This window comes from Hyperolius riggenbachi, chromosome 10 (assembly GCF_040937935.1).
Source record: "Hyperolius riggenbachi isolate aHypRig1 chromosome 10, aHypRig1.pri, whole genome shotgun sequence".
Taxonomy (NCBI): domain Eukaryota; kingdom Metazoa; phylum Chordata; class Amphibia; order Anura; family Hyperoliidae; genus Hyperolius; species Hyperolius riggenbachi.
This window is the reverse complement of record NC_090655.1, coordinates 191,462,270-191,486,433: the sequence shown is the minus strand read 5'-3', so window position 1 is coordinate 191,486,433 and position 24,164 is coordinate 191,462,270. Positions and strand designations below refer to the sequence as shown.

At 42.5% G+C, this 24,164-nt stretch overlaps 1 protein-coding gene across 1 annotated transcript in view; it reads right to left on the bottom strand.

Moving 5' to 3' along the window:
• LOC137536763 (heparan-alpha-glucosaminide N-acetyltransferase-like) overlaps positions 1-24,164 on the bottom strand; it is a 582,763-nt gene that overhangs the window by 293,350 nt on the left and 265,249 nt on the right. Inside the window, exons 9-11 of the mRNA XM_068258971.1 lie at positions 23,308-23,384; positions 18,842-18,872; positions 14,104-14,264 (exon numbers count right to left, since the gene is read on the bottom strand). Of these exons, the coding sequence (XP_068115072.1) occupies positions 14,104-14,264; positions 18,842-18,872; positions 23,308-23,384 (269 nt within the window). The remainder of the gene's footprint in view (positions 1-14,103; positions 14,265-18,841; positions 18,873-23,307; positions 23,385-24,164) is intronic.

Below are 24,164 nucleotides of genomic sequence, written 5' to 3'. Positions count from 1 at the left end.
TGCACACCAAGAGCGCTTCTGAGAGCTTCGTAAGCGCTTGGCTAATGTATTTGAATGGGATGGATCACACCAGAGCGATGCGATTTCTTCCCAAACATGCGTCCTGCTGCACTTTGGAGGCAATTAAGCCTCAATGTTAAGTATAGCAAAAGTGGAAAATCACTCTGGGGTTTTTTTTTTTTTTTTGCAAAAGCTGTACACTTCCAAATTAAACTGTACAAAAATAAAAAAAATCTCAACACCAAAACACTCCAAACATCGCTAGGCATAACTAGAAAATCGCTAGGCACATGCCTAGAATTGTTTTGAAAAATCGCTTCTAAAAACGCTTCGAGTTTGCTTTTACAATAGCGACGTTTGGTGAACAGTAGCCCATACTCACAAGAGGTCATGGAGCAGCCATATGACCACTACTTTTGAGGCATCAAAGAAAAGAGAAAAAAAAAAAAAAAGGACTACATTTTTAAAAGATACCACTAGTATTCCTCATATGGACATATAATGGAAGGTGTGACCTGGAACTCACTAGCAATGTTACTAAGCCATTTCTAAGCCCTTGTGATTTGAAAAGCTCTTGCTAATGTAATGCTATGGGTTTGATCCCACTAGAGGGATGTGATTTTATAAAAGTCACCCATACTATTGCATTAGCAAGAGCTTTTTCAAATCACTAGCACTTAGAAAAGGCTGCTAGTGGGTTTGAGCCCTGAGGGCCCTTTCACACTGGGGCAGTGCGTCAAATTGATGCACTGCTACCGCAGCGTATTGAAAGTCTATGGGAAAGTTCATACTTCCCACTTTGTGGTACACTGCGCCGGAAGTGCCCAATTTAAAGCTAGCACATACCTACGTTACCATGTGGCTCCTGCAGCGATCTGCATCGACCCGGAAGTCACGTTAGTCTAGGGCGATGCAGGGTTCTTTAAGCACGTGCGACACATTCACAGAAGCGGTTTTTTTTATACTACCCTTCTGTGCACTTCCGCATACCCGAAACAGTAAGTAACTAAGCATGTGTCACTTCCTGTTTGGACAGATGCCAGACAGGGAACACCTTGTACTAATGTGGTGTTCTCTGAAGGCCTGTTTTTGGTGGTGTGATGTGCAATGCGAACGCCAATTCATAGTGTGAAACCAGCCTCAGGGTATGTGCATGGAAGGTAGGACATTTATCCTCTTACCTAAATTGATAATGTAAACTCACCGCTGAATTATTTTCTTAAAGCATACCTGCAGTGACGTGATGTGGAGAGATATACATAGATAAATATGGCACTAGGGATGGCAAAGCTTAAAGGGATCTAAGCAGCTCCTGGCTTCAAATAGCTGAAAGGGCTGCCATGTTTGAGACGTTCACCCCTGCTTCTTTTCCACTGCCATTATCCAGGCCAGGTGTGAAATTCTTCAAGTGTGACTAATGTTTTCTGTTTTAAGTACAGTAGGGAAGACTCAGGGTTTGTTTGTGGTCAGTTAAAGAGGAACTCCAGTGAAAATAATGTAATAAAACAAGTGCTTCATTTTTACAATAATTTTGTATAAATGATTTAGTCAGTGTTTGCCCATTGTAAAATCTTTTAAATTCCTGATTTACATTTTGACATTTATTACATGGTGACAATTTTGCTGTTGGCAGGTGATGTAGCTGCTGCATGTTTTTTTGGCAGTTGAAAACAGCTGTAAACAGCTATTTCCCACAATGTTTCCAACAAGGTTCACAGACAGGAAACTGACAGGAGTACCACGGTCCTCAGAGTTTCTTGTGGGAGGGGTTTCACCACAATATCAGTCATACAGCGCCCCCTGATGGTCTGTTTGTGAAAAGGAATAGATTTCTCATGTAAAAGGGGGTATCGGCTACGGATTTGGATAAAGTTCTATTCTTGGTCAGAGTTCCTCTTTAAGTCTAATTAGGTGATTTCTTATCTGCCTTCCATCATCTGTTGCGCCTCTGTCTGCAAGTCCTTTGCAGTGATGGAAGAGGTAGAAGATTTTAACCCTTACATGTAAAAAGATGAGGTAACGAAAGTTTTTTTTAATAATAAACAACATTTTTAGAATACATTTTTAATTTGCTATATAGCTGCCCAGGGAGTTAAAAATGATGCTTGGTTCACTTTAAGAGAACTCATGAAGAAGCATGTGATCAGTTTAATCAGCTGATCGATTTGTTAGGCTCTGATTTGTTGGTCATGATCATGCTTTAAACCAGAAAGTCATCCCAGCAAATCAGAACCTTACAAATCTATCAGCTGACTAAACTAATTATGCTTCTCCATGAGTTCTCCTAAATATTGTCATCCCTATATGCCAGTAGTCCTGCTAAGAAATTGTCTGAATTCCCTTCCTATTTTGCAGATTTCCAGTAGAGCCATTATATAGGCATATAAACTCGTAAAACAGCTTATATGCCTACATAATTCAGCCCACTGTTCTCAAAAGTAGGCAGAACACACTTGTAACGGATGTCCCCCATCGGGGATTACAACCCCATCCCCCTTAGGTCAACATCGCTGGGCAGTACAGATGCAATAAGTTAGCTGTATAGCTGACAATGTATTTAGTTGCTATGCAAGAGGCGGAGGACGACGGAGCAGTACGTACGCAAGGTCATGTGGCAGGTGGGGGAACAGCGTGCACAATGAGGTCGGCCGTGGCTCAGCCAAATTCATCCTCCTCCAGCTTGCAGAGAGATGGTTGGGGCTGATTATCAGCTGAGGTGGTTGTCACTGGCCACCTCAGCCAACTTGATCATGCATGTGTAAGTAGCTTTAGACCAGCCTTTCTCAACCTTTTTACCCCGGAGGAACCCTGCAAACAATTTTTTGATCTCAAGTAACCCCTGCATTTATTTTGTAGGTGGCATGGCCTTTAACCTCTTGAGGACTGCAGGGCGAAACCCCCGTAGTGACCAGGCCATTTTTAGTAAAATTGGCCACTGCAGCTTTAAGGCCAAGCTGCAGGGCCGCAGAACGTAGCACACAAGTGATCCCCCCCCCTTTTCTCCCCACCAACAGAGCTCTCTGTTGGTGGGGTCTGATCGCTCCCCTCATGTTTATTTTTTTTTTAATATTAGTGTTGCTTTATTTTTATTTATTTTTTAAACCCTGTTTCTTTAAATACCCTCCCTCCCCCCAGCCAGCCAATCATAGTGATCAGCTCTCATAGGCTTCACCCTATGAGTGCCGATCACTCTTGTCCCCCAGGGGGACAGCCGTGTCACACGGCTGTCCCGAACCAGTGCAGCGCTGCTGCTGATCGCAGCGCTGCACCATGTAAATAGACGGCGATCACACCGTCTAACAGTCTCCCGAGCGGCAATAGCCGCTCAGAGACTGAAGGCGGGGCGTAGCTCCGCCCCCCAAGCAGGAGATGCGCACGCAGCCTGCGCACCATCTCCTGCAAAACAGAGCCCCAGGACTTTACGCCAATCAGCGTTAGGCGGTCCTGGGGCTGCCGCCGCGGCCACACCCATCGATGTGACGCGGTCGGCAAGAGGTTAAAAGTAGGTAAAATCCTAAAAGTAGGTAAAATCTGGTTGAACTCGATGGACGTATGTCTTTTTTCAACCAAAATAACTATGTAACTATGTAAGTATGTAAGGCTGTTTATTTAACCTCCCCCTATTAAACTGCCACTCAACCTGTCTTCTTATCCTAGAGCTTTTTATTGTGCTCATTATTTTTAATCTGACCCCCAATTTAGAGCTTCTTTTTACAGTAGCCCCTATTATAATGTGCTCTATCATACTTCCCCCACACAATGGGGGGAAAATGCAAAGGAACCCCTGCAGAGTCCTCAAGGAACCCTGGTTGAGAAAGCCTGCTTTAGACTATCACAATTATTGGCCCTTTGAATTTGTTTTGCAGCAGAATGGAGTCTATTTTACAATCAGGCAATTATAAAGGATGGCTAACTTCCTAGCTGGCCAGATAGAGGCAGGATATTGCTCTAGCTGGAAGTTAGCAATTGTGTTTGTTGCAGTTGGCATTCAGTTTAGAGGTGGTGGGGTGAGTTCCCTGGAGGTGAGAGATCCAGGGCTTGCCCACACTTCCCTCTAGGTGTCGCATGGTGGTTTGGGGGCCCCAGCGAGTGAGAGAGACCTGGGGCCCCTGGGCTGTCATGTGGACCAGTGTTTGTGATTTTAAATTTCTTTTTTGCAGCTTCTAGTATGCGGTTGACAGGTGAGTGGTTAGGGAGGGGACCGTGTGGGAGATGTGCCTACACGGGGCGCCCCTGTAAACGATGCAATTCACGATTGCATCCAACCAAAGCCTCCCACCTGAATGCTAATTTATGTAATGCCTGCTAGATTTGGTACAGCAGGCAAAGGGTGTATGACAGTACACCTGATTGGCTGACTGGCGTCTGCTGGCCGGATAAAGGGAGGATATTGCTCTAGCTGGAAGTTAGCAATTGTGTTTGTTGCAGTTGGCATTCAGTTTAGAGGTGGTGGGGTGAGTTCCCTGGAGGTGAGAGATCCAGGGCTTGCCCACACTTCCCTCTAGGTGCCGCATGGTGGTTTGGGGGCCCCAGCGAGTGAGAGAGACCTGGGGCCCCTGGGCTGTCATGTGGACCAGTGTTTGTAATCATAAAGGATGCTTAGAATTTTAAAATTATGTTTAAAAATGAATCCTTTAAACTGAAAAGAAAAAAATGAGACTATTATGTCACTAAAGGTGCATTTATCATTAGTACTACACATACAATAATTATCTCAGAAGTTAATTTTCAGTTCAGGTTTGCTTTGAAATGCTGGGAAAATATAAAGTAAGTTATTACAAGAAGTGGCTTTACCAGACACAGTAGATATCTTTTTAAGGATACACATGTAAAGAGTGAGAAAAATGAAATATAAAAGGTTATTAAAATACAATGAATAATGTTGATCCAGTTATTTATTACATTGCCACCAAAGATCAGGAGGAATGTTTTTTCTACCAAATTCTATAATTTATAAGATTTATAGTTTGTTTTTGCCTTATTCTGGGTCAGCTGAGGCTTTTAGATGGGCTTTTTGATGTTTTGTACATATAGCTCTTTTAACACAGCTGCAGAACTTTCTCTGCTATATAGGAAGGTTGGGAATGCCAATGTTTTTTCTAATTCATAAATAATTACATACAAATGTAATGATACACACAAGGGTTGAAGCAATTGCTTCCAAAGATCAGAATATGAAATAGAATGTGAAAACAGTGAGAGAGAGGGAAGAATATTAGAAGTGACTGAGGTAAAACGAATTACTGGTCACCGGAAAGACTGACAGATCTCAGGGTTTGACCACACATTACTGACCATGCTCTTTGTAGATTTTCATCAGTAAAGAGGTTTTCAATTAACTTGAGTACTTGTCATATTTTATCTATAGAAACATGCCTGCATTCTGTCACATAGATCTGATTTCAAAGTTGCAGTATTTTTTAATGCAGTTGACTTGTTAATAGTGAGGGCAAGTATGGCCATAGGTAATCCATTTTGCAATTGAAGTTCATGATTTTAAAATTATCTGACGGTCCCAAAGACTTTAGTCATGTTTAACAACATGAGTTATGTATTGTCAGATCAATCCCAATAATTGCTTTTCTTCTGGGTGCATACATTTAGTTGTCACCTATTTTAAGTGCAACTGAAGTGATACGCGACACAATGCGATAAACATAGGCATATATAGTACTAACCCAACTAAGAAACTGTGTGAAGTACCTTTCTATTTTACGGTACATCAAGTGTTAAAAACTAGAATTGTTATCTATGCAAATGAGATTCTCAAAGTAAGCCTAATGTCATGAAGTAAACAGAAGGTTAAATTCTCTAATTTGGCTAAGCAAACATTGCTGATATTTTATTACTGAAAAGTTTAATGTGTCGATCTGTTTGTATTGCAGCTGAGTGAAGCAGATTTTATATCAGACTGTAATGGCTGCTGTTTAGAATTCAATCTTAAAAATGAATCCTTTAACCTCCCTGGCGGTATGATAAGTGCGGCTGCGCGGCCACGGGAGGGTTTTTTTTAACTTTTTTTTCAGCATGTAGCTAGCCTAGCGCTAGCTACATGCTTCCCCCCTCCCTGCGGCGTCCCCCCGTATTCACCAATCGCCGCCGGCGCCGCTTGCCCATAAGGAAATCCCGTTCTGAATGGGATTTCCTTGAGGGCTTCCCCCGTCGCCATGGCGACGGAGGGACGTCATAGACGTCGCCGACATTGTGATGTCACAGGGAATCCTGATCCACCCCATAGCGCAGCCTGGCTGCGATTGGCCAGGCTGCGCAAGGGGGAGGGGGGCCTGTATCGCGGCGGGTAGCGGCGCATCGGCGGTAGCGATCCCAACAAACACGCAGCTAGCAAAGTGCTAGCTGCGTGTTTGAAAAAAAAATTATGCAAATCGGCCCAGCAGGGCCTGAGGAATCCTCTGCGGCGGCTTACCCCGTGTCCAGTTTAACCTCCGCTAAGGAGGTTAAACTGGAAAAAAATAAAAATAGGAGACTCTGTTTTATGTTACTAAGGTTTCTATTTACCATTAGTAAAAGGCATAAAAGTATCTAACACGTTTATTTTCAGTGCAGGTTTTCTTCAAAATAGATATTAATAGCACTGGATGGCAGCAGTCATACATAGATGCTGAGAGCTCCACATCACTGCAGACATTGCATTGTTTACTGACCTGATGAAAAGGCTGTTGGCCACAAAACGCGTTGTCAATTATTTGTGTAGAATAAAAGGCCGAACCTTTCAGTGTTCAGTGAATCCTTTAAGGTAAGCAGAGTCTTACCATTATTTCGAACTGTATCCAATAGTATTTTTTATATCATTTGGGCGCCTCTTCTGTTTCTCTCCCAAACGTACTCTTACCCCTTTGGGGTTCAGAATTTTTTTACTTTAATTGAAAATTTACGTTTTGAGAGCTGAAACTAGACCTGAAGCTTCAAGCAGAGTAGGGATGGTACTTCCCCCACAAGCACATACCAGCGGTTGCCTGAATAGCAACCCACCTTTAGGAGTATAACTCTAGTGTGTGTACAGTCTCTATGGTATACCTTGCACAACATACTGCACCAGAATGGGCTACTTTTGTCCCTATGCTTTTTCTCCCTATTCCCTATCAATAAGGGAAATTTGATTGGTTGTTTGTGGCTCCTCCCAAATGTGACAGAATTTTTCAGGTTAACTAAAGTTTGGAGAGTTTAACTTCACAGCTGTACGAGTGGTGAAAGTTTAAAATTTTCAACTCAAAGCCTATGGGAAAAAAAATTGGGTTTTCAGGGGGCCGCCCCAGGGGCTCTTAGGGTGGGATCACTTAAAGTGCATGCAATCTGCTTGGCTATGGGCCAAAGAAGTGTGCAAAATTTCACAATTGTACTCATAAAACTGTGGGAGGAGTAGCATGTATAGAAAATAGCTACATTTTCATTGGCTGTTGGCAGCTCCACCCACTTTTGGGTTTTATTTGGGCTGACACCAACAATATGTGTTCCGAGTTTGGGGAGTGTAGCTTCAAAACTGTACTAGTGGCAGCGAATATTTTCCCTGTCTTACCCTCGCTTGCCAAAAAGACTAATGGGAAACCAAAGCTACTACTTTGCCTTGGACCCCATTGCTTCAGAATGCATCAAAGTTTGCTTCAGGCAGCAGAGTGTCTAGAATAGGCTCTGCCTGCCTCTACTACTTTTAGCCATAGACCCTGAACAAGCATGCAGATCAGATGTTTCTGACTAAGATTAGCTACAAGCTTGTTTCAGGTGTGTGATTCAGATACTACTTATGCCAGAAAGATCAGCAGGAGTGCCAGGCAACTGGTATAGTTTAAAAGGAAATACATTTGGCAGCCTCCATATCCCCCCTCACTAAAGATGTCCTTTAAGTAGTAGTGGCATACCACGACTTTGTTGCAATTTTTTTCTGTTGAGAGATCCAATACTTCATTTAAAGGAACCCTGAGCAGTGTCATAAGAAAGAAAACAGAGCATGCGCAGGATGGCGGCAGGCATGACGTCGCGATGGATAAGCAGCAGGGGTGAGCACACGAATCAGATTAGAGATAAATTTGTCTCGTCAATTCTGCCCATATACTACAGGCCAATTCCTGTCCGATTTCAGCATGAAATCTTCAGGGAATTGGCTAAGCATGCCGTGTTCGCACTGCAGCTCTCCCCCTGTATAAATGTGCCCCCTGTGTGCATTTATACGTTACCTGTCCTATTGCAGCCTCCTTGCGGTGTCCCGTAACCTCCGGGCGGTTTTCCATACGTGCTACTGGCGCATAGCAACTGATGTCAGACACTATGCGCCAGTAGCGTGTACTGATAGCCGTCCAGAGGCTGCCACAGGACAGGTAACATATAAATGCACACGGGGACACATTTATACATTGCGGTGGGGGTTTCGTCATCTCATCGCTCATTTCATAAATTGCCGTCATACCGCCATGCACCCGACTAAAGGCAACTTCGGTCCGACATCTTGCTCGATAGAGAAAGCGACCAATTTCTGTCTTGAAATTTGTCGCTCTGTCAGTCGGGCATGCACTTGGCAACGATTTTCATCCAATTCGATTATAATCATCCAATTGGATGGTCGATGGGCCAAGTCGCCTGATGTATGGCCACCTTAAGAGTTTCAGAATGTCTGTGAGTTTATAATGTTAAATATTAGTTCTAAATTAAATGTTGTGCAGAACATACAAATAAGCCACAGGTTGATGTGGCATTGTGGCCTTCTATCTAGAGATTAACCTGGATGACTGGCATCTAACTCTCACAAGACATAATTTTCCTTTGCAAACAGATTTGATAATAAATGTATTGCAGACCCTGCAATAATTTGCTACTGCCTTGTATCACAGGTCAATATTGTACCATTAAGAAATTGTCTGAAGCTGAACTCCTAATGCAAGGCTGCTGCCACATGACAGTTTATTACACTAGATTAACAACATCAAATTATTTATATGCAATTACAGGAAAAATGCTTCCCGCAGCCATAATATCCGCGCTGTCAATATTTACAGTGATTAATATTTCTAAGCATATAGCAACACAGCATAGTGTACAGAGAGCAGCCTGCGCTAGAAAGAAACCAAGCATGTGTCCTCTGAGGAGCCCAGGATGGGTATTAGATTTAAAGTCGCTGTTTTGTGTCAGTTGTAGCAGCTAAATTCCTGTGGAAGAGCTCCACTATACTAAAAAAATTTTTTATCTAAAATGATAGCATAAACTTGTTAAAGAGGAGCTGTTAGGTATAAGGTCTCAGAGAAAATAAACACATATATCAGTAGCTAAAGATTGGCTGTACTTACATTGCATATGCATTTCACTGTCCACGTTTGGATTTCACAGAATTTTTATATAGTATATGCAGAGAATGATGCTCCTGACAGCCCATGGCAGGTTCCATGTTTGTGAAGCCAAATGTGTCGTCATGTCCTGCCTGCTTCCTGATCACAGAGGAGCTCATACAGAATAACACAGTGTGCAGTGAATATTAATGAGCCATGTGGCTAGGAACAATAGCGGACTCCTGCAGTGTACTCTGCCCTGAGATTTATCTGTGCTGTGGCTGGACTGAGTTAGAAGCTGCTGAAACTTGATCCCGTCTTCTCCTTAGCAGCCGAGGGGAGGGCCCCAGAATGCTTTGCAGTATGGAATGCGGCTTGCGTCCTCCTTAGGAGCTTAGCTTTGCTGATAAGCACACATCAAATGTAAGAGAGATTTTTATCTTTAGTAATGCCTTTTTGGCTTCTGTCTAAACTGTTTAACACAGGAGAATAGAGGTTTAAATTAGCTTCTGCAGCCTGACAGTTACTCTTTAAGGTCTTAGAACAGACTTGGCTGCCTAGGGAGGCAATAATCATCCAGTGACTCATTTTTTTATGTGCACCTCCTTCTCTTTGACTGTCAATTAACAAAACTGATTAAATGTATAGTATCATACTCTTTCAGGATTCCTCGGGTCCTAAAGATCATCAGGCTAGATTCACAGTGGGACGTTGTGGTGTGATGCGATGTTAAAGTCGTAATGCAACGTGCCAAAAAAAAGTCACAAAGCAGTGTTACCGTGGCAGACAGCAGATACAGTAGAGCCTAGGTTCTCAACGTGTGGTACGCGTACCCAAGGGGGTGCTTCTGATGGCTCCAGGGGTTACTCGGGCTTGATATAATTAACCAAGAATAACAAATTTAGAGTTTTAGAAAATTATAAATCTTATTTAAACAATACCAAATTAGTGTTTTAGCTAATTAAAAGCAATAGTAAATGCTCGGAAATTGTTTAGAACTAATTAGCATGCACTACAATTAAATATATATTTGTCAAGGGGTACTTGTGATAATGTTTACTATGCTAGGGGGTACTTGGTGAGTACAGGGCTTTAAAGGGGTACATACCAATACAATGTTGAGAAACACTGCAGTAGAGCATACAGGCAATGAAAATTATGCTTCTAAGTCATTACTGAGCATGTGCAAACAGTCTAACGCAGCTAATAATGTGTATAACACACTGCATGCAGTACTTTCACTTAACGTGCAACGTTAGACATCAAAGCAACGTGTGCACTGTGAACGGTGCATTCATTTTTCATTGCAGTGCGCTATTCTGTGTTAAATTTTGTGTTAACTTTAACATCCCACTGTGAACTTAGCCTGACACTAGATTCTACATAAAGCCTATACTGAAATGTTTTGTTTAGATCTGACAGACATACACTTTCTAACCTGTCACTTCAGTACAGTCTTTTGGAGCCGCACCCCTCCTGAACAGTTACTTTTTTTGCCATCTCAACTGGCTGACAGAATGTCTCTTCACAAAGTAGTGCATGACAAGCCACGTCTCCCAAACATTTTTACCACCTTCCACCACTGGGGCGCAAACAGACTTGCTGTTGTAAATGGCACACTTATATTCCAACAAACGCAATTAGACTTTTTCAGAAGTTTGCCCCCACATACATGAGCCCACATGACAAAAATAGAAAGCGTGCCTCACAACCGAAATACTCTAATATATAGTATTTTGCTTTGTCCATCAGGACCTAAGCCTAATGTACAAACACAGTAATCATATCAATAATTGGGGATCACAGTTAATCACCTAATAGAGATCAGTGACCTGTGGACAAATAAAATAAAATAATCCAAACGCACACAGTACAGTTGAGTCAAAATCGTGTGATGAATGACTTCAAAAAGAGAGAGGTCTTTGCTGATTCCTCCACCTAATGAGTGAATGGTGGGGTGTACAGAGGCGTATCTAGGGAAAACTGTGCCTATGGCAAGAAACTGAAATCAACCGCCAGGGAAGGGTGTGTGTGCGTGCGTAGTTGGAACCTCCAAGAGTTTTAACATTGTAGCCTCAGTTGGGTAGGTTGTGTCCAAGTGAAACCATGGCCTGTAAGAATAGAGTATCACAATAGGTGAGCCTATAAATAGCCACCAAATAATGGTAAGTCACCTTGTTTCCCCCCAAAATGTAACCGGGCAGCAAAATGTCCCCCAGATAAAAACTTGTTGCATCCATGGAGAAGGGACATCTTGTGGATTATGCCCCCTTTGTACCTCATGCCCCTTTGTACCTTGTGGTCTCTGTGTCCTCCTGTCTTCTGTGTCATCTTCTATACCCTCTGTGTCTCCCTTGTGTCCTCTTCTATGCCCTTTTGTGTCCTTTGTTTGTCCTTCTCTGCATGGACACAGTACAGGGAGTCCCAGGAGGGCTGAAGGTTCATACTGGCAGGCGTTCACAAGTCAGGAACTCCCTGCATTTGGATTATAAGACGCAGTGACTTGTTTTCCCACCTTTGGGGGAGAAAAAGTGAGTCTTATGGTCCCAAAAATACAGAATCTGTATGGAGAATAGCAAGGATCCTATGGAGCAGCACCCCCAGTACGAGGTGCCCATGGCACATGCCATACTTGCACCCCTGTAGATACGCCACTGGGAGTGTAGCTATCCCCTCTGTAGCAGTCAATCTAAATTTGGTCACTAAACCCAAATATTACTGTACTTATGCACCACAGGATGTAAAAACTTTGTTGCATAGCCTAATGGTGGTTAATAAACACATACAGACAAAAGTAGTTGGGGATGTAGCCAATTAGTCTGTAGGTGATCTCCATGGTCATTCAATCTAGCAGTATGCCCCCATGGGGCAATAACCACTATAACAGTGTATACATTGTTCACAGAAGGCACAGTATGGTGGGAATCAAGTACAGGGGTGCATGATATATGATAAATGACACTCAACAATGTTTCACCCTACAAGAGGGCATCATCATCAGGAGAAAAGTATAGTGCACAAAAAAATAAACAGCAAATCCCCCCCACCAACCGTCCCCCCAGCAAAGCTCTGACTTGGGTTATTGCTGGGGGAATCTCTGTTGGTTGGTTGGGGGGATTTGCTGTTTATTTTTTTTTTGTGCACTATACTTTTCTCCTGGCAATGCTCTCTTGAAGGGTGAAACATTGTTGAGTGTCATTGCACTGTATATCATGCATAACCGTCTCTGAGGAATCGTAAGTGCCGCGAAACGGCTGTTAGGCCGTCACTCTCTGCTGCTTTTCATGTCTGTGCTGGTGATGGGAGTTTAATAAATTGTTCCTGAGCATAGTGGATGGTGCCTGGCCTGCTCTTCTTACTGCTGAATGGTCATACACCATTCAATTTCATAAAAATGGATCAGAAGAATCCAACACTCCCGATCTTCTTTTATCAAATAAAAACAACTGGAAAAAAAACGTTTCGATTTTTCAGGAAAACTGATAGATTTTAACCAATTGCCATAAAATTGGATAATTTTATTGTATGGTGTGTGGCCACCTTTAGCCTTTCTTAATTATAAGCATTAACAGTCTTTTTACCAGCTGGTAATGGGTTGCCTGGCATTGCTGAGTGTGGGGGGGGTATAGTAATGTGTGTGTAAACCCCCATCCACAAGAGTGACATTCCTGGCTTAACGAGTGCAATACTGGCTACTATTTATAAAAAAAAAAAGAAAAAAAAAAAAAGGTATTTAAAGATACCATTAAAGCATTGTGTAAGGATTACAGTCTGTGCTGTTCTGATGGAAGAAAATAAAGAGTTCATTAAAAATTTCTACTGCTTTCAAGATAATGCAGGAAAAGGCAATAATAGAGAGATAATAAGAGACAAAGTGAAAACTGAGAGAAATATTACAGTAAATACATCATCAGTAATAATATTTCTCCTCCCCATGGTGCATTCCGGACATGGTGTCTCATCTCACTAACAATGCCCATTAAGTGTCAGGTTCTGCAAATGAACCGGTGGAAAACTGAATGAGTGTAAATGGTTTCAATGCATAAGGAATGGAAAAAAGCATTTGAATCACCAATGCAATTAGCGCTATTGCGGACCGCAACACGTACAAAAATACGCGTTGCCGCATATCTACGCGTGCGTAATGCGGCAACGCGTATTTTTGTATGCTTTGCGCAATAGCGCTAATTGCATTGGTGAATGCGTCCAATAATACGCATGGCGGCCGGCGACTGGTGAGTCGTCAAAAACGAAACTAAGTAACAGCGGGGGACCAGAATATTCCAGAGCGGCGGCGCCGAGGGCACAGGACTGCTGCAGGGGGCTGGTAATAGCCCCAGGTAAGTGAAACTCTTTACCCCCCGTTCAGTTAAGGTTCCCTTTAAGCATGTAAAATTTGTATCTCCTCAGCATATTTGCATCCGAAAATTTCAGAACCTGCAAAATGCATCTTTTGTAAAATGACAACTGAAGAGAAAGGGATATGGAGGCTGCCATATTGATTTCCTTTTAAACAATGTATATTGCCTGGCTTCCCCACTGATTCTAATCCTTTTAGCCATAGACCCTGAACTACCATGTAGATCAGATGTTTCTGCATGCTTGTTACAGGGGTGCTATTTAGATACCACTGCAGCCAAAGAGATGAGCAAGGACTGCCAGGCAACTGGTATTTTTAAAAGAAAATAAGCACGGCAGCCTCCATATCCCTCTCACTACAGTTGTCCTTTAAATCCAATGCAACAAGAACAGTGATTTTTGTTCTAAAAAAAAAAAAAAAAAAAAAAAAAAAAGCGACATCGGAAACTGTTTCTTTTCACATGCAACTTACATGGGCCATCTGCTGGTCCATAGTTGAGGAAGAACACCCCACTGATGGTAAGAACCAACGTCCTCCATGTCAGCTTGCGTAGGAGCTGCAAACGCCCAACTCCCCTTTTCATCATAGAGCTGAATGCTAGAGCCACGGACGTGCCAACGATTAAGACAAACCTGTACAAAAATATTGTTTTACACATATTTGTAAAATATAACCACAATAGTAAGCCTTATTAACCTGCAGTGATTGGCAAGGTGCACATGACGACTGAAATGTGGTGAAACAAACTTGGGCAGGGGCAGTACATCTCATTAACTGCACACAAGTTAAATCTTATGGAAACTTCGAGAAAGCCTTAAGGAGGACAACCTTTAAGTGGGTGCCAGCACATGTGGTAGGGGATGTAACCATGTCTGCTACCTCTATACCCTCATTCTCTTCCTCCTTAACCTTTTCCCTTCAAGTGGTTTCCCAGGAATACTTATGCCACCTGATTATCATCTGGACTTGCCAAGTGCCAGGCAGAGACCATATAGCACTGCAAGGGTTAGACTGTGCTATCCAGTTCTTAGAGCCCGTTCAGACTGCACGCGTTTCCAGCCGCGTTTTGGAAACGCATGCAGGAGGCAGACACGCACGACATCAGACTGATGTTCACACTACATGCGTTCTGGACCTGTGCGGTCCGGGAACGCATGCTGCACGCAGATTTTGTAAAAACGTGCGGCTGTCCCATTCACTTTTCAGTGATGGGATCAGCCACGCAACGCACACAAACGCGGATGGCGTGCGTTCCGCACGCATGGCCATTCGCATTTGTGATCTGAACAGGCCCTTAGGCTGGTCTGTCTATCTAACCATACTTACCCATAAGTCCGCGGTCCTCTATGCGATCCAAATGTCTTGCACGTGTCCTATTGGACTGGTTGCAAGACTCGCACACTTCCTCCTTCCGGCGTCCAATAGGATGCTGGCAAGATGTTTGGAATGCATAGAGGACCCCAGACTTATGGGTAAGTTAACCCCCTCTCTCTCATCTGCACACCTGAGGAAATCAATGCTCATTTTAATCACAGATTCGAATAGCTCACTACTCATGAGCTCATCACTGGTCTCAAGCAAATACTCAGACATGAGGCAAATAAACTCTTTACCCATTTTCCCAGCTGCTGTTCGACTGTTGGAAGTGCAGGATCAATTCAACCTGCCCCCAAGCTGCCTCATTTATGACTCCTCCCACCTGTTAGAATTCAACTTTACACATGCTGCTGTGGCTCTGATTATCTTTATTTATATAGCGCCACCATCTTCTGTAGCACTGTACATAGAACCCTAGAACAAATATTGCGGAACACCGATACATGAGAAGCTCAAGACACTGTACGATCATGACATCCAGCAATCCAGCAGCAACTACATATATAACTGATCTATAGTTTGAGATATCACTACAAATGGTACACAAACGTTCATATAATAAATTAACAGCAAAATGAGAAATGATGGGAAGAGGTCCCTGCTTACAGTCTAGAGGGTAGTGAGGTGCAAATAATAGGTAAGGAGACACAGGAGTTAGCAGATAAAGCAGTAAGCCTCCATTGCGATCCACAGCAAATAAAAGGCTCGAAGCATGACAGACAAGCTGGGGAGAGAGAGTTCCAAAGGAGAGGGGATGCTTGTGAGAAGTCCTGGATGCAGGAGTGACTAAGCTAGAGGACACAAGTGTCTCCTTGGAGGAGCGAATGTTCCGGGTGAGATGGTATCTGGAGATTAATGAGGAAATGTATTGAGGTGACAACTTGTGTAGAGCTTTGTACGCCATCATGAGGAGTTTAAACTAAATTCTTTGGGGAATTGTTAACTAAAGGAGAGCTTGGCCTCAGAGGAGCGGGAGGACAGTTGAATGAGATGGACAGCAGAGTTTAGTAGGGACTGGAGAGGCGCTAGTCTGCTTTTTGGTAGACTATAGAGTAGGATGTTACAGTGGTCATGACGGGATATGATTAGAGCATGCACAAGCATTTATGTTTCCTCCTGTGAAAGGAAGGGACCAATTCTGGAAATGTTTTTGAGATGGAAGTAACAGGAAGTAGTTTATGTGTTAATATGTGGTCTAGATGAGTCCAGAATTACCCCCAGACAGCAAGCTTTTGGAGTTGGGGTTATTGGGGTGTTTTCTACATCGATCTAAGGACTTTTTCGAGAAGGTAATTTCAAGTGGCTCCTCCTGCTCTTTAACTTAAGAGACTCCTCCAAGGGCCTACTTCCTCTGCTGTATGAACCAGCTATTGTTTTCTTTTCCTTTTTTTTTTTTTTTGTATATATTAACAATGTTCTTTTGCCAGAATAACAGTACCCTTTATCAATTAACAGCAGCTCTGGTGCTTTGTCACATAACTTCTCAAAGGAAACAAAGCTTTAGGTTTGCCTCACAGGAGCAGTGATGTCATCTGAAGCAAGTAAATTATACATGCAGATAGCAGGAACATAGAAACATAATGCAGCGTATCCCTAGATGCTAGCACAAGCATTAGGGCTCTTTCACATTAGGGCAGATTTTCTGCGTTTCAACGCAACGGGTAAAGTTTGCGTTACCCAAGGTGAAATGAAAGTCCATAGACTTTCATTTTAGCTTTCACATATAACGCAGCCTTTTTGTGCGTTGCGTTACACTGCACCCAGGCGCAGTTTTTCGGCCAACGCTAGCTTTATGCGTTACAATGTTAGTCAATGTAAAATGCACACTATGCGCGTTTTTAATCCGTTAACGCAGGCAATCAGTCCCCGAGTGCAACAGAGGAACAATGTAGAAAGTTGAAAACTAAAAGAAAAAAAATTACCTGCATTTTCCTATGTGCTGTAACGCATTGAAAACGGATTAAAAACGCACACTCACTGCAGTGCAACGCATATCAAAACGCATTAAAAGGCATACAACAAAACGTATGCTTTGAGCGTTCTCCAACGCAAGCTCTGATGTGAAAGAGCCCTTATGGCTGTTTTTGTTAGGATATTTTTCCTTCAGTTTCTTTATAAGTACATTTTAACTTTCACAAATACCGTATTAAACCCACTTTCGATTTCTCTGTGTCTCATAGGTACGTCATAGCTCTAGGTGCTCTTTTTTCATTGTGGCCTTTGATCAGAGCCGGATCAACCACAAGACAAACTTAGGCAGTTACCTAGGGCATGGATAAAAAGACTAGGGGCCCCCACCAAATCTTACTAAACAAAAAAAGCCAGGTGACCATCAGAAGTGGGTAAAACGGCTAACTGGCCCATTTTCTCTTAATCCTTTTCTGCCTGTGGTCATTGTTAAAGACAGTAAGATGCAGAAATCACGTGTCTGCATCATGCAGGACAGATCAGATCCATATCAGAAACACATCACTACTAAGTACATGCTATGCCAGTAGATGTTAAATGCCTCTAAATTACATAGATGTAAGCAACTTTCTAAACTGGCAGTCCTGTCCTTGTAATGTGTGTCTGGATGTTAATGGATTGTAAAGTGGATAATAATTTTCTTACTGACCCGTTCAATCAGCAGCAATAACATTATTGACTTAATGCTGTTTATTGTATAACCGCAATCATATAGAAAGGGCTCATCTCTTGTGTCATATTTGCTACTAGTCGTTAAGGGAAAAACTGAAAGCAATGCATTTTTGACATTTCTGTGATCTAGAACTGGAGCCCCCCCCCCCCCCTCTCCCCCGCCTCCACCCAATAGCCTGGCAGGCTTCCCATCACCATTTGAAAGCCAAATCCAGGGCTCTCAAGGGGCTTGGCAATGTCCACTGACTACGGGAGGACTCATTTATAGTGCACAACCGCAAGATGACTTCTGATATGGAACTAGATTTCCCTCAGTGGTCATATATATCTACAAGTAATAGTTACTACATCTATAAAGCAGTTAATGGAAGCAACAACACAGAGGCAGGACATTCTGTTACTTCAATCAGGCCTCGATATAGTTGCTTGACCTAAACTGAAAAGATCTGTACCGAGAAGACCAAATGCTGGACCAAGAAATAATTATTACTACACAGTTCTACTGTTTTGCTCCACAAAATGTAAAGACCAACTCCAACCCAAACTTTTCCATTAGAGCAGTAGCATACATTTAGGAACTGCATTAAAGGGAATCTGAAGTGAACAAGATATGAAGGCTGCCATAGTTATTTCCTTTTAAACAATACCAGATGCCTGCTAGCCCTGTTGATCTCTTTGGCTGCAGTAGTGTCTGAACCACACACCTGAAACGAGCATGCAGCTAATCCAGTCAGACTTCAGTCAGAGACAATTGATCTGAATGCTTGTTTAGATAAGTCCAGTGCCTTCTGGACCTGTGAAAAATTATAGATTTGACATATCGATCTGATGGGAAATTATTCCAGTGTGTACCAGGCATTATAAATACAGGATACAGTAATGAATTTGATACCTGGATTCACTACAGGATTATTTGTTAAGATATTTGTATTGCTCCCTCCCCCAGCTGTGTCAACAATAAATACCGTAAGTAGATCTTTTTCTAGGCAAGACCTACCCTTTTTTGTGTTGAGAGCAGAGGCTATGGTTTTCAAAGCTGTCAATCAAGCATTTGAACACACTATTAGTTCCCACATTATTAGTTGGAAAGCTCACCAGACAGACAGCATGTACACTAACATTTGCAATTGTTAATCATAAAAAGGACAGAACAACATTTACCAATAAAACAAAAGCTAAATTAATTGCTTACCATGGCATAACTAAGTCCGCTATGGTCAAACCTGCAACAAACAAATGGCAGACTGTTTGATTAAAGAAAAAAAATCATAAAGGTAATACAAGTAGGAAATACATTTTACTAGTGGCAGGAAATGAAATGATGAGGCACAAGTACTAACTGGTTCAAATACATGTTGCATAATGGCCATAAAATTAACACTACAGCATTGTTGGACAGAGGCAAATGATAAAGTGTAATTTTAAAAGGAACCTGGAGTGCGAGAACTATGGAAGCTGCCATATGTATTTCCTTTTAAACAATACCAGTTGCCTGGCAGTCCTGCTGATCTTTCCGGCCAGTAGGGTCTAAATCACACACCTGAAACAAGCATGCAGCTAATCTTATCAGGTTTGTCAGACATCTGGATCTGCACGCTTGCTCAGGGTCTATGGCTTAAAGTATTAGAGGCAGAGAACCAGCAGGACAGCCAGGCAATGTGCATTATTAAAAAGGAAATAAACATGTCAGCCTCCATAACCCTCTCACATCAGGTTCCCTTTAACAATATGGAGCAGGTGTTTTATGTATGTCACGTTTCAAGGTCAGGAATGAGCCTGCATCAGGGTTCCTGTGTGTCCCATCATGGAATCTACTCCAGTGTCTCAAAGCTGGACAAACAATAGTAGAAATGGACGACACTTGGAATAGACAAGCTCAGCCACACTATACGTGCTTTTTTGAGTGCTTTGTGATTAATCACTCATTTTTTTTATTAAAAATGCAGTAAAAATTGCCGCAATCTTGTATGTGAAAAATCACAGCGATTTTTACCTCGATATTAATGAAAGTGAATTGGAGCGATTTTTAAAAAGCGCTCAGAGAGCGCTAATCAACTGTGGCTGATCCCTAACACTTAACTTTTATCCCACTTAGTCCATAAAATTCTCACAGCATCAACATCCTTGCAAAGTCTTTATTTACAAGGACAAGAGAGAATAACAAGGCATGCAAGTGTGAAACGCACATCAACCCAGTTCCTCCTCCTATATATTTTATGCATCCATCTAAACATTATAAGATCTTTGAATTCCCATCTAATGTGTCTCCATACAACCAATCGGTAAGGTAGGTATCAACTGCTGGGCTCAATACCTGAACGAGCTATCCAAAACTGTGTGCATCATATTGGGCTCAGCTAATGGAACCAGGGTTCTACAAATAAATAGCAAGCTGTACATCTCTTACTACTTGATTGGGCTTAAAAGACTTATCACAAAAAATTGTAAAATGTAAAATACATGCAAACACATTCTTATAAGAAGTACTTTTCTCCCATAATAAAATGCACTAAATGCACATAAATTACAGTTCTCCATGTTGCGGTCACTTATAATAGGCAATAAAAATCTGACAGATCTGACTGTTTTGAACTAGTCCATCTCCTCATGAGGGATTTTCCACACTTCCTTTAGTCTTTACAAAGGCACCCCAGGGAACGGATTTATACAAATATGCCAGCCAGCATGCCCACTAGTTTTCACACTATTTTAGCAGTTGTAGTTGTACTCAGCAACTGCCATTCAGTAAATGCTTTTGAAAATAAAGAAACCCTGAGAATCCCCCATGGGGAGATGGACTAGTCCAAAACCTGAAGTTAAGTATTATTGATAATGTAAGTGTGCATAGCTTCTACTATTGCATATCCTGATTTGCGACACTGGAGTAGGAACCTTGAGACACACGGGAAGGATCCTTTTGGTTTGTATGTACAAGTATCATGCCAATTGCCTCTCTCTGAGTGTCACTCCCAGTACAGGTTATAAGCTTGCTAAGCACATGTACTAGTTTTTTCAATATTGTGCATGCCCAGGTACTTATTAAAAAGTGTACCCCGAGGCAAACCTTGGGTCAAAAAACTGATACTTAACTAAGAAGAAGAAAGCCTCTGCATCCTGGAGGCTTACCATGCCATCCTGCAGACCACCGTTGACACTTGCTAACCCCCGAAAGAAATCCAACAAGAGCTTAATGGATTTCAGATCTTGGCTGCACTCCTTTTCATGCACAAGCATGGCCCTACTGTGCCTTCTCGTACTGCGCTGGAGTGGTTCCATGAAGAGAAACACGGGCTAGATCTTCCAGAGTGTCCAAGCCGTGGTAAGGACAGAGGACACTGGAAGCCTCAGGAGGAAACAGGCTTCCCACTTTTTAGGGTTCACTTTAACTTGTCATTCAGGATGATTGCATTTTTCTGCCCCCTAGAGCAATAACACATAAATATATACAGTACATGCTTAAGATGGTGTAACAGAAGGATTTCAAAAGAAAATGGTCTGCACGCTGCCTTCAAATCAGAGCATGCATGGGCAATAAATAAACCATACATTTATTAAAGGACCGCAATTGTGAAAATGTAAAGTATATTTGAATGCACAGGTAAAAAAAAAAAATGTACATTTATTCCAGAGTAAAATACACTGTAAATTCTTTTTTCCCTATGTTGTCACTTATAGTAGGTAGTTAAATTTGTACAGTTCTGACAAGATTTGGACTAGACCAGTGGTTCTTAACCTTTTCAGCACATGTACCCCTTTGTGGGTCATCCCCAAACAAATGTACACCCTACTGAATAAGGCGGCGCCGTGGCGAAATAAATGGGTGTGGCCATGACATGATGTGGGTGGAGCCAAATACTAGCGAAATACAGGTGCACTAGCCACGCAGTATAACAGCACACACAATGAAAATCTATGGGCCTCAGCAAGGAAAAAGATTGAAAAACAAATTGTACAATCTTTTTTTTCACGTTTGTGTAATCACTGCAATACATGCCACATGCAGCAACAGACTGCAAATGGAGCTGGAAGGAAGAGTCTCTGCCACCTCCTTTGCCTTCCCCTCCCCTTCCCGTGGCCTGATCCTGTATTCCTTGCTACAGGAAAATGGTGGCCAAAGCAGATCTATTTCCCCTTGCTCACCCCCCCCCCCCGAAAAAAACTCACGCACACTTGCTGCAGTTAAATGGACAACTCCCCCCCCCCCCCCCCAGCACACTTTAGAATTGAATAATAGCAGGCAGCTGTTAAATCTCCCCTGTAGCGCACGCTATGCCCCATTCACAGGCGCTCATGCGGGAGATGTGTAGTAGCCTAGCTCTGTGACTAGCCCAAATGCTGTCTGTCACAGCAGCAGCTCTGATTGGCCACGATGGTGGTGCGGGCGCGGGTGCACGCGCTCCTGTGACAGACAGCATTTGGGCCAATGCTATTATTCAATTGTAAACTGCGATGCAGCGGTGTTCTCCGCCATTTTGTCCACGGCACCTGGGGACCCCCTGACAGGTACTGATGTACCCCCAGGGCACAGGTTGAGAACCACTGGACTAGACCATCTCCATCATGGGTGATTATCAGGGTTTTCTTTATTTTCAAAATTACTTACTGAATGGCAGTTGCTGAGTACAATTGCTAAAATAGTGTGTAAACAAGTCAGCAGGCTGGCATATTTGTATAGATCCTTTCTGGGAGTGTATGTGTAATGAATAAAGGGAACACAGACTTCCCATGAGGAGATGGACTAGTCCAAAACCAGTCAGGTTTTTATTGCAAGCAACAGCAACATAGAAAAAGGTAATTCATAGTGCATTTTAATCTGAGAGACATGTACTTTTTAAAAGGAAGGGGAATACGTATTTTAAATGTTACAATTTTTCGCGATAGTGGACCTTTAAGCCCAATCAAGTAGTAGGAGAAATAGTGCTTGCTCTTTATTTATAGAATCCTGGTTCCATCAGATGGGCTCAGTCTAATCTGATGCACAAGGCTTTGGATTGTTGGTTCAGCTATTGAGCACATCAGTTGATCCCTACTGAGTATGATCACAAAAAGGTAGTAAGGTGGGCAGCATGAAAATTAAGCGAAAGTACATTTGCGGACGGTACCCACTACTTCTCTTCAGTTAATAAGCACTGTCATTAATACGCCAGATCTCCGTTACAGAGAGCTGGAAATATGTATTGTTAGAATTCCCTAATGACTTGAATGGAGGAAAACAAACCTAACCATCAAAGTAATTTAATTCCAGTGCTGGTGAGCAGAGATGTGAATTAGGCATGGTCTCTGTGCTCTTCACAAAGCAGCGGTGATGTACTGTATTTTTCCAAAAACTTTACTTGCAAAACTCAGAAAAGTATAAAAAGAGCACAAGGGTTAAACAAATAAATCCGAGATCAAGAAAATAATGGCCCTCTGTACAGCAAGAAAATACATTTAGCAGTCTCATGCTTATTTCAAGATCAATAAAGTCCTGCTGATTTGTCGAAGTGGCTTTTATGAAGTTAAGGCAGAGTTCATTGTTAAATATCCCTACCTACTAAGCTGATGGTGGGCCATATTAATTCCTTCTCTTTTATGGATCAATAAGGAGATTGCTGATTTGCTTAAAAGGTTCTGAGATGTGGGGGCTGCTGTACTGTGTTTATGGGACATCTTACTCACCGTTCCAAGGAGCGTGCTGGAAGAACCAGTATTCTCCTCCTCCATAGTTGACAAACACCATGACAGACAAGGAGAAGCTGGAAAAGAATACAATAATACTGAATACATTTTTTAGAAACTGCCACTGTGAATACTAGTGATGTATGAAGCTTAGCGCACACATAAATGCTGAGAGTTGCTAAGTTTGTTATAACAATATAGGTATCAAACCATATATTTAGTTATTGCACAATTTAACAAGCTACATGATTTCAGGTTAATTATCACAAACCTGATAGACTGGTTTATTGCTGTGTATTGCGTGTATGCTACGTTGGGCCTTATGCCCAACCAAAACCGTAACCTGACCTTAACCCTAATAACTCCAATTGACTATGCCAACCACAACTTTGTGTGAGTCCTGAAAGCTGCTTAAAGCACGCTCCGTGAAAGAGCTGCTTTACTATGGCTCTACTGCTTGCCTTTTCTTAGTCATTCTCTTTTCTCGTACATAGTATGTGCAGGGCCGCCATCAGAAATTTTGGGGCCCCTCACACATCACCAGGCCTGGACCCCCCTCCTTGGGCCCACCCACTGGTTGCTCTGCCCGCCCACTAGCCACCCCTCCCCTGTGTCCGTGCGTAAAGTGCGCGGCGGCGAAAAATTTGCATGGCTCCAACACTGAAGAAAGCGTCATACACAGCGTGATGTGCCAGAAAGTGGGCGTGACCATGGCATGTTGTGGGTGGAGGAAGATACTAGCAAAATACAGGTAGTCCACGGTTAAAAAATGAGATAGGGACTTGTAGGTCTGTTCTTATCCTTTATCCGTTCTCTTTTGTCCCCCTCTAATGTGGATGGGGAATGGCAGTTTAGGC